Source organism: Manis pentadactyla, chromosome 7 (genome assembly GCF_030020395.1).
Source record: "Manis pentadactyla isolate mManPen7 chromosome 7, mManPen7.hap1, whole genome shotgun sequence".
NCBI classification, from domain to species: domain Eukaryota; kingdom Metazoa; phylum Chordata; class Mammalia; order Pholidota; family Manidae; genus Manis; species Manis pentadactyla.
The window spans coordinates 139,195,162-139,211,203 of record NC_080025.1 but is presented as its reverse complement, the minus strand read 5'-3'; the positions used below and the strand labels follow the sequence as shown (position 1 = coordinate 139,211,203).

Here is a 16,042-nt window from a genome sequence, read left to right as displayed (position 1 = left end):
AGTAAGAAATTTATAACGAATTCTCTTTCCTACTGTTACTCATATTTTAAAAGAAGAAATTCTTCACTCTTACGTACTACCAGTAGGAATAGTCTTCCTAGAAAACACTCTGGCAACATGTATCAAGGATCGTTAAAAATGTTCTTATAATTTTTCCAGTAATTTCATTTCTCAAATTCAATTCTAAGAAAATAACAAGAAGAAAGCACACATTGATATTAATCATAATGGTATGTTTAATAGCGAAAGGGAAAGTGAATTATGTCATAAATATTTATGATAAATATAGTTATAATGCAGTGAGTTGGGAAAGCAGAAAAAGGAGTGAGGGATCATTGCCCATTTTCAGATGTCTGAGATCTTTCAGGCTACTATGGAAGCATCATGGAGTCAGGCAGGGGGTGATGCCTGCCTTAGAGCTAAGGATTTTCAGGTATTTAAATTATAAAAGCTTTTTTTTTTTTTTGCTCACAATACCCAAAGTTTCTGCCCAAATACACAAACTTTAATTAAGCAGAGTTGAATACAAAGCATGCTAGGTTAAGAGTAGGGCTTCACATCACACCATGTCCTTATCAGCTGTGTGACTTTAGGCAAGTTATTTAATCTCTCTGAACTTCAATCTGCATAGCTTAAAATGTAGTAATTACATTTACCTTCTAAGGTTATTATGGCAGTTCAAGCAATTCAAGAACATAGTTCATATAAACTGACTAATATCTCTTGTAACAAAATGTATTCTCAAATGTTAGTTTTCACTGATGTTATTAATTTAGTGAGGAAGATGGTTCAATATCAATAAATCACAATTTTAAGATTTTAATTTTAAGATATTTTTAAGATTATATGATTTTTTCAGAGAATTAGGTATATTTTGTTTGGAAAAATTTTTGTTTATGGAAAAGCATTTTAAATTTTACAACTATGTACTAATTGTATTTAATTATGCTAAGCAAGGGTCTCTATGCAAGTCACTGCAAATGAATTTTTAAAATTGGTATGCATGGTACCTAGGAAAAAAACACTTCTGAATTCTTGACCTTATAAACTTAGTCCATGAAATTACAGTAGAAGTCTCAGAGCCCTATAAAATTTTTGCAGGATAATTTGCACAAGTCCTTTCTTGTCCTGGGTAGATGGATGGGCAAATAAGTGGCTTAACCTAAAATGAATAAGCTAATTACAGATTTGGGAACACTTTTACCAGACTTAACTCCTTGCCTGTTGTTTTAATGAAGCCAAGTCTCTCTTTGGATATAGTACATGAAATGACAATTGATATATTATTACAATTTTTTTTCAAAGGATCTGTTTTTTTCCCATTAAAGAGTTTTAGAGGAGTCAGCATAACATAACCTGATAGGTTTTGTGTGTAAGTGTAAAAAGCTCATTAACCTACATTAGTTAAATTATTGACAAACAGTAAATTAAGCAATCAAGAGTGGCAGTCTAATGGCTTTTGCATTGGTCTTTTGCAATTAGGTTGATTATTGACATTCATTGCCTTGTAATAATTTCTTTTTGTTGTCAGTAAATTAAAAGATAGTTTTTCAAGCATTCACAAAGTTCTTTGGAGAATATTAACAATATTTTGCTTACTTTAGTAATGTTTAGTATGACGTAGTTGACTGCAGCATCTGATGTTGCTAAACATTTTTCTGGAGAGCTGAGGTGAGCTTTTGCTCTGTTGATGCGCCCATGTGTTTCACATCCTTTATCACATGGAATCTCGAGCATTTTTGGATTGCATTGTTAGTTTCATTACAGATGAGGAAAGGGGCAGAGAGATATTTTAAAGGGCTGAACCTTTTTCCTCATATTAAATTTCTTACACATGTATAGGGTTTAGTTGTTACAATCACTCAAACTAATTGTGGACCTAAAACAGATTAGTTGGCAAACTACAGCCCACAGGCCCCATCTGGCCCACTGTCTGTTTTTGTAAAGCCAGCAATCTAAGAATGGTTTTTACATTTTTAAATGGTTGGGGAAAAAAGAATAAAATGTCATAACATGTGAAAATAATATGAAATTCAAATACCGGTCTTATTGGAACATAGATATTCCCATTCATTTACCTGTTGTGTCTGTAGATGCTTTCATGATAACAAAAGCAGAGTTGAGTAGTTGGGACAGAGACCCTCTAGCCTGCAAAGCCTAAAAGAATTACTGTTTGGCCATTTACAGAAAAGTTTGCTGATCCCTGTCTAGACTGATAATTTATCTCAGGCCTCCATGAGTGACTTTATTCATTACTGAATTCTTACAGTTCGCCATGTACTGCACTGTATTCTTACACTGGGGCAAAGTAGTGAACAGAGGGATGTAGTGGGTACCTTCGTGGAGCTTACAGCTTAAAGCTAATATTTTGATTAATATTTTATTAGTCAGGTAGATTTAATACATTTACCCAAAAATAAAATCATATGGTCATTCTAATATTTTAATACTCATAAGGCAGAGTATTAATAATTTATAAAAATTTTAAATGGTTAATCTAATAATAAAATCATTTGTATAAGCATTTGCCATAACCTTACTATTTAAAACTTTTTCTCAAAAAAATATATATGTAAACTATATATATCACACTGAACATAAACCTAGCCTTTTTATATAATCTGTGATTTTATTGTGTTAGAATCATATATTATGATCATATATGTTTGTGTTCCCTATAGATAAAGATGTTGGCAGTATTAGAAATTGAGGTGAACTTTTATCATTCCATGTTGTGGAAACTGTTTATTGCTAAATGTTTACTAAGTCCCTGTATCAGTTTGTTTCTTTGTCATTTGTCCTTTTCTTAAGACATAAATTACAAATATGAAAAATACTTTGAATTATTTATGGAGTATTTTCTGCTGCTGCATTTATTAGCCTTAGTGTATATTTGTATTTCACCTTACCTGATTGGATATTAATTTTATTAACATGAATGCACTGTTGTATTTTAGTTTACTTAAATTGCGAACACCTACCTATGTTGCCATTTTAAGAATGTGTGTTAATGTGTGCTCAAAGTGTTATATGATTTCTTATGCCAGCAATAGTGTAATGCCTAAAAAATAACTCAGTGCTGCCTTTCTGTATTAGACTTGCTGTCTGGTTTGTCGATGTTTATATTTCAGAGGAATACACCATTAGTTCCATAAGGACAGAAATGGTTTGATCTGTCCATTTGTCTGTCCATCAGACTTGCACTGAATGCTTGGTATGTGCCAGTGCTTCCCTAGCAACTGAAATGCACGAGTCAGTTTCCCTGAATTCAGGGAGCAGTTGAGTCTTCTCCTGACCTGAGACCCCTTGCTCCCAAAGTAGGAGACAGGGATTTGTAATTTGCTTCTTTCTTGTCTTCAGTCTCCTCAAATCTGATGAATTATGTTGATGATAGGATTAATTTACCATATTTGTAACTTTCTACATCTGTGTGCACCTTTAATATTTATTTAAGTTTTGTTTACCTGGACCTTTGGGTATCTACCATTTTAATGTGAACTCATGATGTTTCCTTAATCAATGTGAATTATTTCAGTTTCTTATTACATGTTTTATATTATGATATGAGTGATTCAAAACATTGCAGTATTTTGTTCTTCAGCTACACCTTGAGGAGAAGCAGCATACTCAGTCTGAGTGGGGGTCTCTCATTGCAGTGTATCACAGGTGGCTCTATTTTAGAGTGTAGTTTAACCCCCAAATCATAATGAGATTTCAAATGTCCGCACTAACCCCCACTACCCAACAAAAATTAAGGAGCAATTAAGGAATGAATAAAAGACTGACTTGCGTTCAAATACTTACTGATAGTGGCAAAATATGGCTATGAACTTAGTATGGGAAGAGGAAGAAAAGAAGCCTCCCCTTAAGTCTGTCTTTCTCTGTCACATACAAACACACTCATCTATTTATATTTTATATATTTACTAATTATGATCCTCATGGTTTTGTTTTCCACTGAGCAATATTATGAGTATCTGGTAGATTACTACTTCTGTACACAATATTATGTAATAAAGCAGTAGACACATAGTAAGCCCCTAAGAAGTAGCAGATTGGGCCTCTGGTAATTGATTTATAATTAAGTTTACATGTGTCTTTTCCTGCTTTTGATATATGGGATGAGAAAACCTTGATAAGGAAGACTGGTCAGCTCAACACACTGGGACAGAGTTTTTAAACTAGTCCTATTTCTTTATTTCTCCCTGCTTTTTCTTTTATGTGGGTATGGTTTGGACTGGATGGGGTGGGCATTGTGGTCTGTATCTTCAAAAGATTCTTGCCAGGTTAGAACAAAATCACAATAGCTTTGATATTGATACATACTGCATTTTGTGATGTCAATCCAAGTCTTTTCCTTTTGAATTCTAGTAGAAAATGAAATTAATAAAATGTAACATTAGAAAATAATAATCCAGCTTGAAAAACATGATGTATTCATAAGGGAAATTTTTATTGGAACTGAGTTATTTAAATTTCTATTTGTGTAATGACAAAAACTTCCTAAGGAACTTGCTTAGTATGAGATTGAAGCCACCTGCTGGCTCATAAAATGATTTGTGTCCTAAAAAAATAAATTTCAGGCAATTGAGAAAAATCAAGATAATAGTAGTTAAAAGATTCCACTCGAACCTTGGTATCTTAAGACTGTTTTAAAGAGTTTTGTAGTTTATACTTTGGGAGGTTTTTGGTATTTTAAGGTAAAATATACATATGTCTGTTAGGAAATTAATTTGAAACTATTTATCAGGAAGTGATATACTTTCTTAATTTTCCAAATCTCATAGTTCCTTGGTTAGTGACTATAAGGATTTTTAAGTCAAGTCCAGTGAAATTATTCACAGTGCCCAGTGCTTCTTACTCAAATTTTATTCTATATTTTAAATAATTATAGACAGTAATATATAATAAGTAAGCATCACTTGATACCTTATAGAATTTCTGCATTTTTGTTTGTTGCAGGATCTTGACAATCTCTCTTTAATTTTATATTTCTCCTCTCTTAGAAATTAATATGATGTAAGACTCAGACAACAGTGAAAACCTCTTCAGTTGGCCAAAGGCCTGCTATTGCCCTTTGGCTAAAAAATCTTTTTTCAGGTCTTATTCTAAGTGTTGAAAGCTGCCCTTTGAGGACTGTTGGAGCTGTTTTTTACTTCAGTGAATTTATTCTCCATCTGTGATGAGATTAGAATCATTTAAATTCATAAACTTCCAAGAAGCTGGGGATGACTGATAAATCCCACCTCAATTAGAGTATCTGCAAGTTCTTGGTTTAGAGACAGTCTGGATGTTTCAGTGCTGGTAGTCTGTTCCCACATCCTGACTCAAGCTTCTCTGTGTGTTCATCTTAAATTGATGGGGTAGAGTAAGATATTGTTTAAGCCTTGTTCATATGTTTCAAATAGCTTATTTTTATGATATCATTCTTGTGGAACCAACTCTAGAGATGTTATATGACTTTTCTCTACCAGCTATCTAGGAATTTGTTCCCACTTCATAGGAGTATAGAAATAGAACTTCTAGATATGACTTGCTAACAAGTAAGTTTAAATATTTTGTGGGGTTTTTTTCCTTAATCTACAAAATTGCATAGTCGAACTAGATAGATAATTTCTTGCTTCTCTGTAGCTGTAATTTTACCTGTGCATCCGTCTTGATTCTGTGAAGAGAACTCTGAAGGTAGAGTTCCATAAATCATCCATTGTATTGCTTTTTCTATTTGCCTTTTAAATTTTGTTTCCTTTTGCTGTAGTGATTATTTCTGTTGTCAGCACTTGAAAGAGGAAGATAATTTTCCATTGCCATATGCACTATATTTAGCAATAAGATGCCATACTCTCCCACCCCTTCACCAGCATATTCCTCAAGAATATTATTTAAACATTTATTGAACACTTACTATGTAGCAGACTGGTGCCAGGTGCTGGAAACAGTAATGAATGAAATGTAATTCCTGTCCTCAGGGAACTTGTAGTGCAGTGATTTTGGTCTAGTGACAATCTAATCTCCTCAGCCCTTTTAGTATTCCTGTACTCTCTGGCATATTCTCATATCTTCTTTCTTAGGAGTGTTAGCCTGAGACAAGACAACTTCTTTGTGCCCTTGCTTGGTGGTTACAGTAAATTTCGGTGTTCTTTTAGGGTCAGGAAATTATATGTCAATGACTTTTAAAGATGACATGTACATCTTTTAGGGCAGAATATATTTCTGAATGATGAGAAGTTAATTTTTTCTTTGGTCACTACATTGCAGGACGGTCATAAATGAATGAAGCACAGGTTGAGCTTGACACATTAAAGAGTCCTTGAAGTTAAAGAGATCCTTTAAATCTACTGAGAATGGTTCTTGGAATAATTTAAGAGGCAATATGGATGTTTTGTATCCTTGAAAACTCTTTGAATGGCAACTTTATATACTAGGTTGTATTTGACTTTTCCCTTGCTCAGCTATTTGTCAGAGACCACAAGTTATTCTATTCCTGAATTTAAAAATCTAAAGTCCCGTCACGCTCTGGTTTTACATACCTTTGCCTTTGTAAGACACTGGAGGAAGAGGTGTCATTACAGAAATATCGTTTCTTTACCCATCTATGTTCACTGGTGCCAACAAGTTGGTACTTTTGTGGCTGTATATTTATAAATATATTTCAGTGGTTTTTACTAGGTTAGGTGCCTGTGGGAGAAGGGGCAAAGTAACTTATAAATTGACTTAATTATGTCAAAAAGATGATCTAAGGGACATATTTATGCAGGCATAGCTCTCTGTGCTTCCTTTCACATGGGAAAAACAGGTGCTATAAAAAACTTTCATAGGACAGCTAACTTGATTTAATTTAAAATGTGATTTTATCATTAGTTCAACATTAATATTGGTTTTTTCAGTTGTGCAAGTAAACTTAGGGGATCTTCTTAAAGAAATTCAAAGTTTTTAAAAAATAGTTCCATCTTAATTTCAGGTAATTTCACTGTGAATATATTTTATAATACTTGTACCAGAGTCCTTATGTTAATCTTGAATGTCATCACAGCAGTGATTTTTAAAGGCAATTAATATAGTATGATCTGTACTTTTCTTGGATAGAATGATTGTCATAATCAGACCATTATTGTGATAAGCTAATACCATTCTGGAAATGTCCTGTTATGTGAAATATAAAGATAATAATAGTTCAATGATCAGGGAATAATACAGCCATAATAGGATATGTCTGTTGATACCTTATCTTTACTTCTTTTGCTCTTGATCTTGTTCATAATAAGGCTCCCATCACCACCTATTCTTACCTTTTCTCTTATTTTAAACACATAGGGATGTGAGATTATTTCAACTCCTGATCAAAACTATACTGACTTCACCAAGTGCCTTGAAGTGCTTCAAAAGAAGATACAAGAAAAACACCTACAGGTAAGATATGCACCTGTTCAATGGTTAAGAGCCTTATTACCAAGGATGTGAAAAGTCCTGTTTAAAATTTTTACCCATCTGAAGTTAATATTTATTTTTTGCCAATTTTTGGGGTTCCTTATCAGGTTTATCCATATATTGAATAAATCTGTACTTAACTGACAAAACATTAGTATGTGTGCATTTAAATCAGAGGCCACAGATCAGATAGCTGACAATGGTGAGGTCACAAAATAGGTGATTTGAACCTTGTATAAAGTAATCAAAACTGGCAGCTTGTTCTCCACCTAAAGTGAGTAGCTACTTTTCATTCTAGTTGATTTTTGCCATGCAGAGTCATATGAGTTTTCTTTTTGTGTTTAAATATTGTATTGGTAAAACAACGAAATAGCCTAGATTTGGCCTAAGGGTCATTACTGCAAACTCTTATGCAACAAATGAAATACTATCAACTTTTTTTTAATCAGAGGGGAGTGTGCTTCTTCGTAGCTCTGGACTCTAAGGTACTCAGTAATGAATTTCACCTAGCAGCCAAGTGTTTAAGCACATTAGTTAGCTAATACACAAGTCTGTATTGCATTCTACAATATTTTTTGATACTTGATGACGTGATAGACAAAACTTTTTAAGTCTAGGCTTAGTGAAGATTAACAAAATTAAAGCTAAAGCATTGAATGACCATTGACCATTATTTTTCTGGCAGAAACAAGCAGATCAGCTGAAATGCACGTCCAAATGTGTAATCTTAAATGAAGAAAGCTAGGAAGGCACACTGTACATTAGAACACTGATGGTAGTACAAATAAGAAGAGATGCACTTCAATGTGACCTCAGCGATCAAGTGCGATGGGGCAGTGCTCAGACGCAGCTCTATCAGATCTTACTCTGACCCTTGATTGTCTTGGCTCTGCTGTGTAGGCTTCGTCTTTAGTCTGGCTTCCCTGATTGTCACCAAAGGTGGCCTGGAGCAACTTTTTGTCCCTTCACATCTGCGGGCATGACGATGACAGGGGCATCACTTCCTACCGTCATCAAACTTAAGTGCTGAGATTTCTCCATTAGGCCACTCTTTGTTTTGGCAAAGGAAGATGAGAGTATATGCTGATTGTTTTGGAACAGAGCAGGAATTAGGATCAACCCACGTGTCTCATATAGTCAAACTACACAACCAATACACATGCCCTCATGAGTTATTGAAGACTTATTCTAGCATATCTTTACCATGTTGAGGTGGTAGATCCTTCTCTTCTTCTACAAAAAAGCCTTGTTAACTATCAAAATTGCCAAGTAGCTCATGTGGAAATTCAACAAAAGTAATTGAGTGAACATTTCTCATCTCTATTGTAGCTTGAACCAAATGTATTGTGCTATTTCCTGCAGTAAATTGCTATAATTAAACACTTGTTTCATGAAAACAGAACACAGCCCATTGAGAGTTATCTGCTTCATCCAGACATAGCTGGTGTTGAGTTTCTTTTCTGAGTTCTTTTCTAGGAAAAAAGTAGTAAATCTTCACAGCTGTGTTTCAGTTTTCTGAGCACCTCCACTGAAACTATTGAAAGCTAGGAATGCAATTATATGAGTCTCATTTGTTGTGTCAAATTGATTGTACCTATAATACAGTAATTAGTCACTGGCTCTCAGAACAAATAATCGTATCTCAAACTCAACAAGGCCAAAAATCCAGAGAGAGCATCAGACTTGGGGAGAGGGTAACCAGGTGTATGTGATCTGCAAAACAAATCTGACAAAGTGCTGGCCAAGCCAGTAGGAAGCCTGAGGCAGGACTACCTGCTAAAGGACTCCAGCCTTGGGCAGAAAGGGCCAGACTCCCGTACTCCTGCTCTGCTCCGTCATGGGCTAGAGACCGCCAGGGAAGAGCATGGCCCTGCTGGCAAGCAGTGCTGCTGAGCCATGATGGCCACCCGCCCTGCCCACAGCCCAGCAGCGGGTTCATTCTGGGGGGGAACAGAATGGTGTGCCTGCATGGCAGCACACGGCCAGTCTCTCCTTCCACCACTTTTCTCTTGTTCCTAGCATTTTCCCTATTCTCTCTTCTCCCCAGCCTTACGGTGTATCTGCACATCTTGCCCCCCTCTGTTTTGCACATTTTTGAACATTTTTCAAATGTTTCCTGTCTTTGCCTAGACCCCGTGACAGAGTAGATCTGGTGTCCATAGGAGGACTTCCCTTCAGATCCCTCTAGGTTAGGTTCTGTTACTCGCCATTTCTGTACCCACTCTTCTCTCCTTGAAGGCACTCTGAACACTTCTAATACCTTGTTAATTTTTTCCATTTGCTTGAAGCCTTTCTTCCCTGCTTGACTGTACAGCCCATGAAGCTGGTATCAGGTCCATGTTGTTCACTGTTCACAGCTCTTTGTATATAAGAGGCTCTGTGATTGTCTGGGTTTAGCACTATGGGAACGCACAGGAAAGTAGAACACAACACAATTGTGGGAAAGGCTTTTCAGAGAAGCCTGAGACTTAACAAATAGGAGTTAGATGGCAAAGAGGAGAAGAGTGTTCAAGGAGGAGCATCACAGTGCACAGAGAGGGTGGATTCACGTCCATAGTGAATTTTTAGTGAGTTTGAAGAGTCTTGAGAATGGTGTGTTTAGCTTGGTGTTTTGGAACGCGTAGTTGGGTAAACTGAAAGCTACATTGCTCACAATGAAAACCTTCCAAGGCGGTGCTCATTCCGACTGAGTAAGGTGGTAAAATATTAAAATCTTACAAAATGGAATATATGTGAGCTTCCACCTGACTTGACCTTTAACCTGGAAGTACAACGTTGTATTAATTCTGGGTAATAGCCAGAGAAAAGAAACATTAGGAAAAAAAAAACGAAAGATTTCTCCTCCACACATTCTCCTACCCTCAAGTAAGATCATCATGAGAGCTTTTAAAAATTTCTTCCTTAAACACACATGAACTATATAGAAAAACCCTTTATACGTCACATAATAAATCCTGTCAAATTATCATTCATTTCATTTTTTTCACTTATCATCTATAAATATGTATTTTTAATTACAGTGTCCAAATTTGACAGTAAGATCTTATTTTATACCATATACTTTAAAATATTAATTATAATATCAATTAATTGAATTAAAATAGTATTTAATATGTTAAGGAACCAATACTGTGTGACATTAGAACTTTATAGAATTTGGATGAGAGTCTGTTCTTATACTAAAGGAGTTAACTATCTAGAACATGAGATTAATTAAAAATAAATTTATCTGGATGACCTCATTTATCGATTTTAAACCTGCTCACCCTGTTTTTATTCTTCTGCAAAAGGGTTTTCTGACACATGTGACTTTAATGCTTTGCTTTTGTTTTACCACATTGTTTATTGTAACTGAGTCCTGAATAATACATTTACAGGACACCAGCTGATATGACTGCATCTTCAATGAGCACATGTTTCTTCTGATCTGGTGATATACACTTGAGATCTAAACCTAGGAATTCAGTGGAAAATATTAAAAGCTGTTGCTCCAGGTTTCCAAAAATATAAGATGCACATTGTTTAGGATGAAGCAGAAATGAATCTAGACTATAAGACTCTAAGGATAACAGACCTCCTAAAATACAGTTTGGCATATTTCCTAGTATTATATGCAGTAGAATCAGTTACTTCAGTTTCTGATATTTTAAACACAGACTTTAATATTAGACAAAATTTAGACAGAAAAGTTGCCATTAATTTCAAACTGTGTATGGTGTAAATTTAAACTCATATTAGTTTTAGTCCCCTTATACTATGTTATTTTTTAAAGCATTTTTTTAATATGGTGATACAGGATCCTGAGTAAGCACTCTGTGAATGAGAGAGCAGATACCTAAATGTTACACACACACACACACACACACACACACACACACACACACACACACATTAATGACTACAAATTAAATACTACATAAAGATTATAATATAATATATTGTGTATTATATTGTATATAATGCATTGTGTATGCATACTGTACTGTGTGTATAATGTATTATTACATATTATATTCTTTTTTTATTCCTTTAATAACCTGAGCAACTATTGGATTGTGATATGTATGTATTAGAATAGTTTCTATGTTTCTAGGTATTTGAATTAGAGTTCTCAACTAGTTCTCTGAAGAGTAGAACTCTGGTTAAGGAAAATTGCATAATGTATTTAGCTGTTATAGTATTTCTCAGGTAGATACATTATGTTTATACATCTGCAAATACTGTGAGTTTTAGAACACTTACTTTTATCTACTAATTATCAGCATTGGGGTTAGGTGTACTTTACTGTTTTGTAATGAACAAATAGTTTCACTTTTTGTTCATACTAAATATCTGTTGTTCTTCACTTGAAAAGCAAATTTAAGACTGACTATGTGATGGGACTAAGGACTCATCCACTCAGTAAGAGCTGACGGACAGAGTTGCAGGAGGAGTCATGGAAGTGCTCTGAGAGGTATCTTTCCAGGTCCTCTGCTGTCTGCGTAACATGTGTTCCAGAAAGGGATAAACACAGATACCTGGAGGGTACCACATTACTCAAGTAATCAGTGACCATCAGTGACGGTTCATGTTGATAGCGCATGCCCCTCTATGTGGGAACAGGGCGAGACGGGCCTTGAGGAGTTCTTCCCTGAAACCCAGTTCCACCTTCCAAAAAATTCAGAGAAACTCAAATCGAAGGCCATTCTACAAAATACCTGACCAGTATTTTCAAGGTCATGAAAAACAAGGAAAGATTGAGAAACTGTCACAGACCAAGGAGATGAAAGAGACATGAAAATTTCTGATTTGTATCCTGAAGTGGGAAAAAAGGACATTAGTGGGAAAACTGGTGAAATGTCAGTGACATCTAGAATTTGGTCACTAACGCATCACCCTCATCTTAGGTGGGACAAATGTACCATGGTTCTGTTACCAGTGGCGGAAACCAGGTGAAGGGTATACTTTCAGTATCCCCTCTGTAACTTTTCACTAAATCTAAAGTCATTCCGAACATTTACTTGAAAAAAAATATGTTCACTGTTTCAAATATGCTGCAACTATGGGATGGTGCAGTGTTTTGGTGACATGACTCAGTAATACAGAATAAAAAGGCAAGTACTTTTTAGCTCTTAGGCAAGTGAAACCTTTTTATGAACTCTTTCACCTTAAAACTGTTTCCTAAAAAAGTTTCAAATGGTGAGTCTCTACTGCATGTTTGGGCAACTGTTTTTCATGAAAACTATGCCTGCTTGAAAATCTTAGCTAGAAACTTGACAGTTCGCATGCCCGGCCTTCCCACTTTCCCAAGAGGTCAAAGAATGGGAGGCCTCAATCAAAGATAGAACTGACTCTAGGCATGATTGTATCAGGACTGAGTCTAAAGGACCAGCCCTGTTTATTTCTGTGTTCCCTCCTCAGCTGTCAAACTCCCCCAGTTCCCCCTGGACTCCCTCCATTTTCTCCCCAGCTCTTCTAATTTTGATATTCTGTCTTTCCTGCCTTTTTACTTGTATCTTGTTTCCCTGGGTTATCACTTCTGTGCCATTAACACCCTAATTTATACTTCAAACCCAGAACTCCAAAGCCGTATTTATAACTAAGAAGGCTAACTGGAAGGCCAGAGGCATTTCCTCTCAGTGTCTAAAACAAAATCCATCATCTTTCTCACAAAATCTCATTTTCTGTTTCTTTATTGTCTATCTCATTCAGTGGTGTTCTCATCCATCCACCTGGCAGAAACCTAAAAGTAACCTTACATTTTACTATACCATCCCATAATATTTTATCACAGCCCCTTTAATCCTCCAGCTATCTCTTATGCCTATTTTGTTCTTTCCAGTCTTACTGCTGCTATGTTAGTTTAGACCTTTATCATTTCTTGCTTGGGTTATTTTCTTAGCCTTTTGTTTGATCCATTTAACTCAATTCTATACTAAAATTCATAACCTATACCTTAAATGCATACCTGTTTGAAATCTTTGATGATCTCCCAGTTATTTATTCAATAAATATGTGTTTAGTGAATAAGTGTACTTCCAATGACGTCATTGCAAATTCCAAAGAACGTGATGGCCAACCTTAGCTAGCATGTAGAACTCCTCAAAGGGATCTTCTTAGTGGTGTTCTTGATGTCATATTAATCCTGTGACATGTTTCCAGATGCTTTCACATACTTATTATCTCTACTAATTGTAATAATAAGTATGCTTACTTTAAAAGTATTTGTCTTCAATGCAGTGTAGTTAGACATCAGCTGTTCACATGCATGGGATAGCCCTGGTACTCTTTCTAACCACATGATAGTTGAAAGCTATCTAAGCTCTCTGAACTTTAGTTTTCTCATTTGTAAATTCAGAATAATAATCCGCCTATACCAGCAGGTTATGAGGCCAAGCACTTACTTCAGTGCCTGCCGCATGTAAACTCCTTGAAATAAAAATATAACAGTAGTAATTACAGCGGTAATAATAGTCATATATTCTTGTACACCTTAGTTCTTACAGTGTACAGCATTTTATATGTTTTATTCATATGTATATATACAACATGTATTTTATAAAATATATTTTATGTTATAAATAAATATATATATATATATATATGTTTTTTGAAGAACATTATGGTTACTAGGCTCCCCCCTTCACGAAGTCCCCCCCACAAACCCCATTACAGTCACTGTCCATCAGTGTAGTAAGATGCTGTAGACTCACTACTTGTCTTCTCTGTGTTTACAGCCCTCCCCGTGCCCCCCCACATTATACATGCTAATCATAATGCACATATATTTTATATATTTACTTTTTTTTTTATTACCCTTAGCCTTAAAATTCCAAACTTTTTTTTTCCTTACTTTTTATATCCTGGAAATTTCCAGACCACTGGAATGGATAAGGTAGGACATTTGAAGAACAGGGGAAAGGACTTCATAAGTTGTATTAAAATTTATTTACCCACATACAGTGAAAAAGTAAAGAAAGAAAAGAAATACATTCAGTGAGCCAAGCACTAAGCTAAGTTTTAAGGACACAAAGATATATTTTATACATTTTCTGCCACACAGGCTTGGAAGTAAAACAAATAAGCAGATTATTACTGTCGTTGCAGACTGAGCTATATAATAGAGTCGTTCATTGTAGTGCATACAAGGTGGGCTACCTAGAAGTGGTTAGTACGAAAGATGGCTAAGTTTTAGTCAAGTATAGTCAGGTGAAATGGGAATGAGGGTGAGTTGGTGTAGAAAAAGGCCTTGGTGCCAAAGGAAGCAGCATTTATAAAGGTAGGGTAATAGGAAACCAACTTGGGAGACTCTATATTTACTTTTAAGGGGATATAAACATGTTTATAAAGTGTGTTTTATGTATGGTGACTTTTTAATCTTGTAATGAATTTCCTAGACTAATATGATTTTAGAATTTGACACTGTTTCTAGAAATCTCTTAAACTAGCTACAATTTAGAGCCCAGGTTCGTGGATTCACCACAACATTGTTTCTTCTGGACATATTCCAATTTTATAAGAATTTTCTTACACCAGAAAACTGAATTAAATGCAGTACTCCCTACGTGTTGAAATATTTCCCAGGAGAGGTCTTCAGCTTCCCCTCTTTGCAGGGAAGACACAATTAGGAAATAACTGCTGTAACTTTAACAAGGCTTATTGCCCTGCCCCAACTCTTGTCCTGTTATAACTGAACATTTTTGGGGTTTGGCAGTGCATGGAGATATCTACTATTATTTGGTCATATATACCTACGACTTTTCATTTTATGGGGTTGGGGAAGGAGGTATGTGCGGTGTATAATTAAAAATGGTATATATAACACCTTCTTTTCATTTCATTAATTGGTATTTTATAACTTCTGGGACCCCCACCTTTTTCCAAACTGTAAGTTACTTGCAAAGTTGAGAGCTAAAAGATGAGAATACATAGAGTTTGTCTCATAAGCCACTAACACTGTGAACTTGACAAGAATAAATCTTGCCAACTTTCTGGAAGTAATATTGAAAGCAATACTGTGCCACTACGACATCAGCTCAATAGATGAGGCGTTGTAAGATTTGTATGACAAGTTTTTCTACCTTCTTTCCTGTGCCTCTCTACCTCAAAGGGATGTTGTAAGCTTAAAGTGGTCATTTTTATGAAATGCATGTGTGTGTGCGCACGCACACACCCACTCACACATATACACATTCAACCAAGCTTAAGCACATCTACACAAAACACCTCTTGTTTATTTAGTGTATAACTAGCATTGTTTCCTATGTCAAGTGCCAAAGTACTTACACATTCTGGTGTTGGAACAAATGGTGTGCAAGCCAAGCATCAGACGAGGAAGCAAAGAGAAGAAAATATTTCTGGGCATCAAGTGAACTAACAGGCTGTGTCCTAGATCATTTTGGAGAAGCCTTCAAAAGAGAAATTCACATCTCTGTTTTTCCTTCTTAGAGACCAGCAATCTTTTTTATAGTGCTGTGTAACAAGAGAAAATAGATACACCCAGTGCTTTGAGGTGACTTGGGAAATGTTGCTGTGGATATAAAAAGCTTACTGCCTTAGAGGCTATGGCAGCCTAATCCATCCCTGCCAGAGGAGAAGCTTGCTTTTATAGGCCCTGGGACAAGGGTTAAGTTTATCT

General features: G+C 35.5%; 1 protein-coding gene across 2 annotated transcripts in view; it reads left to right on the top strand.

Moving 5' to 3' along the window:
• The window catches only part of TPK1 (thiamin pyrophosphokinase 1), a 354,196-nt gene that overhangs the window by 176,168 nt on the left and 161,986 nt on the right, over window positions 1-16,042 (top strand). For both annotated transcript variants that reach the window (XM_036926208.2, XM_036926206.2), the window contains exon 6: window positions 7,312-7,407. In XM_036926208.2, the coding sequence (XP_036782103.2) occupies window positions 7,312-7,407 (96 nt within the window). The remainder of the gene's footprint in view (window positions 1-7,311; window positions 7,408-16,042) is intronic.